General features: G+C 37.6%; 1 protein-coding gene across 1 annotated transcript in view; it reads left to right on the top strand.

The window, feature by feature from the left end:
• The first annotated feature begins 54 nt into the window (after positions 1–54).
• Positions 55–7,434, top strand: part of CEPT1 (choline/ethanolamine phosphotransferase 1) — a 35,676-nt gene continuing 28,296 nt past the window's right edge. The window contains exons 1-2 of the mRNA XM_007449282.1: positions 55–137; positions 6,407–6,816. Of these exons, the coding sequence (XP_007449344.1) occupies positions 6,478–6,816 (339 nt within the window). The 5' untranslated portion in view covers positions 55–137; positions 6,407–6,477. The remainder of the gene's footprint in view (positions 138–6,406; positions 6,817–7,434) is intronic.

Here is a 7,434-nt window from a genome sequence, read left to right as displayed (position 1 = left end):
CGCGCCGCCGCCTCTTCCGACCCTATATCCCTTTACGGCAATCGCGAAAGTGTCGTGAACGTGCTGCCGCGGATCAGAGTCACTCAGTCGGCTGGAGGCGGAGGTCTGTTTCCAGGGGTGTGCTTTTGGGGGCCGGGGTAAGGCTGCGGGGCTCGGTCTTGGGAAGACGGCCAGGGTGTGAAGGATATGTCCGGGGACACGACTCTCAAGAGGGCTGGAGAGATGGCTGCAAGCTCTGGGGTGGGGCATTGGAATATAGCTGTGTATGGACTCGCGCGAGGCAAACGCAGTCCTGCCTCGCGCGCGCTTGTGGGGAGGGCGAGGGGCGACTGCTTCTATGGCCCCGGATAGAGAGATTGATGTGGGGCATTGCCAGCGGTAGAGTCCGGGGGCTGCTGTGCTGGGAGTCGGGATGGGGAAAACCTCGGCGGCCCGGACTGGGCGGGCCGAGGGCGCTGCCCGCGCGGAACCGACCTTGGCTCTCAGGTCCACACCCTCCTGCTCAGGTGCTGCCAGGTCTACAAACATATTACATCCTGTGCCGGATTTGTCTTCCGTTTGGAATACGGTGCTGGTGATTCGTGGCTAGGGCCGCACTTCTTGTTCAGCAACTTTTCTAGAAATTTCAGGATATATTGACAAGCTCTGAGGTTGCCAGCTAGGGCTTATTTCAGCAGTATTCTTGGAAGGAGAAAGGACAGGAGGGTTTGCTAGTCTTTGCCGGTGTTCCAAGAATACTGGATGAATGGGATCTTTACGTTTAACTTGTTTTTTCTCCAATTCAGTGCTTGGCGTTTTTATGTCATTTTTGACGTTTTGCATCATTAGTATTAATATATAATTTTGCTTGAAGTCTCAGTTCATTGATGAATCCTTGTTACGGTAGTAGGCAAATTCATAATTATCTTTAAACAAATGTTAGTGTCTTGTATGTGAACAAAGAATAAAGATTCGGTTTCTACTCTCATACTAGTAGGCATGTGTTCAGTGGAGGTGTTGAATTGACTAACAACCCAAGTAAGACTGGTGAAGGCATTTAGTGTGTAAGGACTTTAGAATCATTGACGTTCACGTAAAATTCCAGAAATTGAAGTTCTAAAAGCAGTTTGCTACATATTCGTTTTGTGCTGAGCAAAAGCTTGTCAGAAGCCCCTTGTACAACTTGTCTTTACAACCCTGCCATTTAAGAAATAAGCTAGATAAATATGCTTCTTGTATTAACCTGTTCTGACAGAGGTGTCTTTATTTGTTGTCCAGTTAGTAGATTATTATTGAATATTTACAATTGTGGTTTCATAACTTCATTCTTCTTCCTCTCTCACACCCAGTCTCTTAAAATTTACGTTATAAACACTATTATATGTTTGGTATTTAACTGTAAACTTGTTTTATAACCCCAGTTATATTTTATTGCATAGTCAATGTGTTTTCTAGGCAGCAGTAGACTTCTTTAAGCTGGCTAAAGTGCTGGTGATGTTCTTTTTGAGGGTCACGCTGTGCTGTCTCTTTCAAGGGAATAGGAAAATAATCCACAAAATGCTAGGCTTTAGCTTTGTTTGTTTCTGGAGGAAGTTGCTTCCTTTTTTTTAAGGAATGCAAGATTTCACTTCAGCAAAACAGTAGATCTAAATTGTGTTACACAGTACTGTTTTAGCTTCCAAGTCTGCTAAAAAGGCTTTTGTTTTTGCTAACTTGTTCTATGTATCACTTGTTAGATAATGCTGAATGTAATCCTGTGATCCTATTAGTTTTTTTTTTAACTTGGCTTTTTATAATTTGCTTTGCCTCCCAAATATTGTTCGCCATTAGTATTTTCCTCTAGTTGTGCCATAAAAGTGGAAAGAGCTGTGTAGTCACCAATTCCTGTGAGAGGACTATAAACATACTGCTGAATCAGCACAGCTCAAAACTTGGAACCCTTAGACATGGGAGGATGGGAATTCTGGAATTTCACGCTACAGGTTGGATATTGTGTAAGCTTACCTTATGCTCTGCTGAGCAGTTGGAGATTCCTTTTTTAGTGTGATACTTGTCAGGTGTTCCCCAGTGCTGAACACAGGAATAATGTAGGCAGCATGCTATTATCCTCAGCTGCTATAAGCACAGATGTTCTACATCATAGATTTAAGGTCCACGAATTTTGTATAATTTTAGTAAAGGTATTCATTAAATATCTCTGATTTTATTTTTTGTACCTTTGTTGGACTTTTCATATAAATATTTGTGCCTGCACAAAGAAGAATTTGGGTAGACATATGTGCCCCCTCCTCTGGACTCCCACAACAGTTTGTTCACAGTATAACTTAGCTGTTTACAAGACTCCCCACCAGTACTTTGAGCTTGAGAGCATGGATGGCATATTTTAATCCTTCTGTTTCCTCAAGGGTCTAGAGCAACTAGGTGTTCATTAAATACTAGATGAACCATATTTGTTCATTGTTCCACAAATAAGTACTGATTACCTACTTAATGTTAGGTATGGTCTGAGATTCTGGGAAAAGAATATTAAGACATGCAAGGCCCCTGCACTCCTGTGTCTTACATACCAGTGTGGGGAAAAGACCAAAAAACAACAACATCTAGCAAAAAAGTTCAAAATGTGGTAAGTGCTATGAAAGGAGTATCACATTTGAGCCAGGTTATAGCAGAGGAGGGGAATTTGCTGACTACAAGTGGAAAGGTTACAATAGGTATAGGACAGTACAATAGGTATAGGATCAGTATTAACATAAACTGAATTCCAGGTGATGAGAATTTTTAAACGTTTAAAATACTCACTTTTACTGTTACAGTTTATCAGATCATTTCCTCAGTTAACAAATAGGCTGTGCTACAAAATTATAGGAATCTTTTCAAGCTAATTGATGGCTTTCTATAACATCAGAATAAAATCTTAACTCCTTGCCAAAGTCTGTAAACCTCTGCATTGTCTGGCTTTTCAAACTTTATTTTATCCCACTCTTTCATATGGTTTACTACTGCCCAGCCATAGTGATCCCAGAGGTATGAATAAGAAAGATAAGCTCACTCTTGGGTCAGGGCCTGTTCTCCCTTTCTTGGACTCTTCTTCCCCTTGCTCTTGGAATGGCTAGCTCCTTCTCTTCCTCTGAATTTGGTATAAATGCTTCGTCTTCATCGTCTTCAACCACCTTATCTAATAAAATGTGCACCCTCAACTATTTCCTGGCTCCATACCTTGTTTTCTCCATAGCGCCCATCACAGTGTGTAATGTTATTTGCTTGTTTACCTTCTTTTAGTTATTTTCCCATTGGACATGGGAGCTGGGACCATGTCTATATTGTTTACTGCACTCAGATATTGGTTGAATGTGTTTGAAACTTGGAATCCATTTTCTCATAAAAACTTAGGACTGGTGGCTAGGTTTCTAGGCTAACCAGCAATAATTTTAATTTCTTGCATTAATTTTTTAGTTCCTTATAGTGTGGGTAGAAGAATGACATTTTCTCCTTAACCTTTTGGGCACAAGCTTGACGTTAGATAAAAATCTCAAGTGGCTAAAGTAATTTTTGTAAAGTTTGTACCTCCTTTCCATATTCCCATCTCACATCCTTTTCCTCTTTCTCTCCATAGAGTCTGCTCTTCTGTTGTAGCAACCTACACTGTCCTGCTCCCTTGGTATGCTTGCTTTTCACTTGCTGAAATTCAGAAATGCCTCTTTTCTCCTGATACGGTTTTCGTGGCAATAGCCTCCTGGTCTCAGGTGATGGGAGGAAGGAAGAGTGGAGATGGATCTGTGGTAGTGACAGCAACCTCTGTGGCTACCTGTTGAAAGCAAAGTAGCTAACTATATATGTCAGTGGCAACATGTATCTGAATTTTTATTTGAAATCTTGTTACTAATAAGCTTCATGGAGACAGTGTTCCAAATTGAAATATTCTTTTTTTTAATGTATGAATTATATAATGACTAGATCTAGAAAGGTTTGTCAAAATGTAGATTTTTCTAAATGAGAAATAGAAGGAAAAAAAAATCTAGGTCAGAAGGGGAAAACACTTAGAAGGAAAGTATCAGTTTATCAGATAGTCCTGCCAAATGCTCAAACTTAAAACCATTAGGATCAGTTGCTTGTAGCTGTTCTGTGCCAAAAGCAGGCCAGCATCTTCAATATGTCACTTATTAACTATAGGAGAATGGAACACTGCAATAATAAAATATAAATTGAGTTGGCTAAACTTTTTAATACCATTTTAAGTGGAAATCTATAAGAGCTGATTGATTATAGCTCACCAAATATGAAAATACATCATTCAATTTGACTTTTGAAAATTTGGCTGCTTTATAGTACATTATTTTGGTGGTTATCAGTCTGTCATTTCATCTAAAATGATTTTGTAACCAGTTGTTTGACATTGTATAAATATTACTTTAAAACAGTTTTAATCAGTTGCTTTTGGTACAGTTGGGTGTGTGGAAGAATTCTTTGAAATAGTAGGAAATTAGCTTTCATTTGACTTGGCTTGAAAATTATTACAATATTTTTATTTCAGAGCACTTCAGTTAGTTAAATTGGGGTACTGATGATTCTTTATAGATTTTTGAAAATTTATTTAAGTCAGTTAATGACTACAATAACTATTCTCTAAACCAATTATTGAGATACATGATTGAGGTTTGGGATGCCACTTTAGATCATTCGTGACATTGAAATTTTGGAATTTGTTGTTTTTGGGAATAGAGAGAAGTCGTGGGCATATTTTGCTACCAGGTCCATTGTTGAGATGTCCTAGACCCTGTATCACATTCTGTGTTCCCACAGTGCAGCATTTCCGGGAATTTCATATTGTATTCTGGATAGCTTTCTGCCAGGTCAGAGTACACCTGTGTTGGTTCAATGCCACTACCCTTTTAGTTCTATTAAGATTTTCTTTTTTTTTTTTCCTTTTTTAATCCTTTTATGGCTTCTCTTCCTGCTCACTAACCATGAGTTTCCCACAAGGTTCTTTATTCTTTTCCTTTTCTCTTCATACTTAATGCCTTCAAGAAATTTTCTACTTTCTAGTCTTTAACTAGACTTTAGCTTCCAAGTTGAAAACTTGAAATTTCTGTCTCTTACCCAAACTCCAGTCATTTGATTTTGTCTAAAACATCTCTACTTAAAAGTTGCATGTATGTCTTTCCTACTCTCATCCCGAGATCCCCTCTCACCGACACCCGCCAAAAGCCAAAATAACAAACTGATTTTCCTTCCAAACTCTCCTTTTTGACAGTAGTACCACTAGTCTTTGACTATTGATTTCTTTTTTCTTATACTTATTTACCCCTCATATCTAATTTCTAAATACCTCCTCTTGATTCTTCCTTCTAAGTAGAAAGTACTTATAGATTTGACTGTCTTTCATATTTCCATTTTTACCACCCTACTGTAGGCCCTCACCACTTCATACCTTTGATATCACCATACTGATTTTTAAGTGTTAAACTTGTCATTGTTTTCTTACATTGGTTAATAACTTATGATAATTATGTTATTTCTGATCTTTTCGAAGTCAAGTGCAAGTACTTCAGGGGTTTAAGTTTTTTTATGAACAGTCATCACTTAATGCAGTTACAGTTTTTTCTTACGGCTTCAATTTATCAGGTCACTGCTAACATGTAAATAGTGTCCTCTTAAAGTTAATGTTAATGTAAAGTTAAAGTTAATGTAATTGTTGTTTATCCCCTCCTGGAATATCATTTATATCCCTTTCCACTAATAAGTTTTATCTTTTAATTTAAACAGAAACCTTGTGTTTGTTTGAACCTTACTTACCAGCTGTGTGAGTTTGGACAAGTTAATTAGCCTCTCCGTGCCTTGGTGTCACTTTCTGTAAAAATAGGGATAATTAATAGTCTTTACCTTCTGTGGTTGTTGAGAGGATTAGATGAGTTAATATATAAAACTTGCTTAAAGTGTTTAGTACATAGTAAGTGCTCAGTAAATATTAGCTATTCACATTAAATAAATATCTAGTTTAAGACCCATTTGATTCAAGTCATTCCTCCACTATTAAGACTAATTTGCTAGCTGTCTTTGGGTATGCCTTGGACCTCAGTTTCCATATATGTGAAATGATTAGGTCATTCCTAGGATTTTTTTTCGATTTATACTACTGAAAGCAGTGTGAGATAGAAACAAGAAGATCATGAGCTTCGAAGTCAGGTAAACTATAAGGTAACAGGAAGCATATTACTATTAAAATTCTTAATATTTTTCACTTAAAGGTGAGGTTATATAACTTCTTTTGGCTTAAATCATCAATAAGAATTAGAGGTAAAAACAGATCCCTGGTGTTCTGATCCCTGTTTAATATGTAATATTCTATTACCAGTTTGATTTTTTTGTTTAATTTACTGACATTGATATAAATAGTGGCTGATGAATATATCTTTTTTTTCCCCCCCAGGTAAAGACTATCCACAGAAAGCTATAAAACAAGATAAATTATACTCCCTAAATTAAAAAAAGGCAAGATCCATGAGTGGGCATCGGTCAACAAGGAGACGATGTGGAGATTCTCACCCGGAGTCCCCTCTGGGCTTTGGGCATATGAGTACTCCAGGGTGTGTATTAAATAAATTGTTTCAGTTACCTACACCACCATTGTCAAGACACCAACTTAAGCGGCTAGAAGAACACAGGTATCAGAGTGCTGGACGGTCCCTGCTTGAGCCCTTAATGCAAGGGTATTGGGAATGGCTAGTTGGAAGAGTTCCCTCCTGGATTGCCCCAAATCTCATCACGATCATTGGATTGTCAATAAACATCTGTACAACTGTTTTATTAGTCTTCTACTGTCCTACAGCTACAGAGCAGGTAAGAGGAATTTCTTTAATAACAGATATAAAATTTATTGCATGCCAGAAACCCTATAATTGGGATTTTTAGGTCATTTAACTAAAGGTAAGATAATCTGACAGCTATTTGTCAACTGTTTTAAAGTATCCTATCATATATATTGTTAATAAAGCTCATAGCTGCAACCTACTTTATATACACTATGCTTATGAGAAACCAGAAGCAAAGTGTGGACTCTGAAACCAGTAGATAAATTAATGTTAGTTGAGACTAACATGTAAAATATTCCTTTAAAATCAGTAAGTCTATTCTTTAAAAAAGAGTTCTATCCCATTTTTTAAAAAATGGCTAGTAAAGTCTTAGCAAAGTTTAAAATGATCAGAGAGGAAAGTCTGTGGTAGTAAGATGGCACAGCTATAAATCAGTCTTATCAAAAGTATTCTCTTGATTCCAGTAAGAGTTATTGAATATCCCTTTTACCTTCCTGTAAACATATGTGGCTGATAACCTCAGGAGTATCTCTCTTATTCTAAGAAGGCAAAAGAAGTGTAAGAAAGAAACAGTATAATGTATTTCCTGCTCTGGTATCCTGCTATGGCTGCCATTAAAAAAAGGGAAGCATGGTATTGCTTACAA

The sequence above is a fragment of the Lipotes vexillifer genome, unplaced genomic scaffold (assembly GCF_000442215.2).
Source record: "Lipotes vexillifer unplaced genomic scaffold, Lipotes_vexillifer_v1.1 scaffold393, whole genome shotgun sequence".
NCBI lineage: Eukaryota > Metazoa > Chordata > Mammalia > Artiodactyla > Lipotidae > Lipotes > Lipotes vexillifer.
This window is presented reverse-complemented; position numbering and strand designations above follow the sequence as displayed.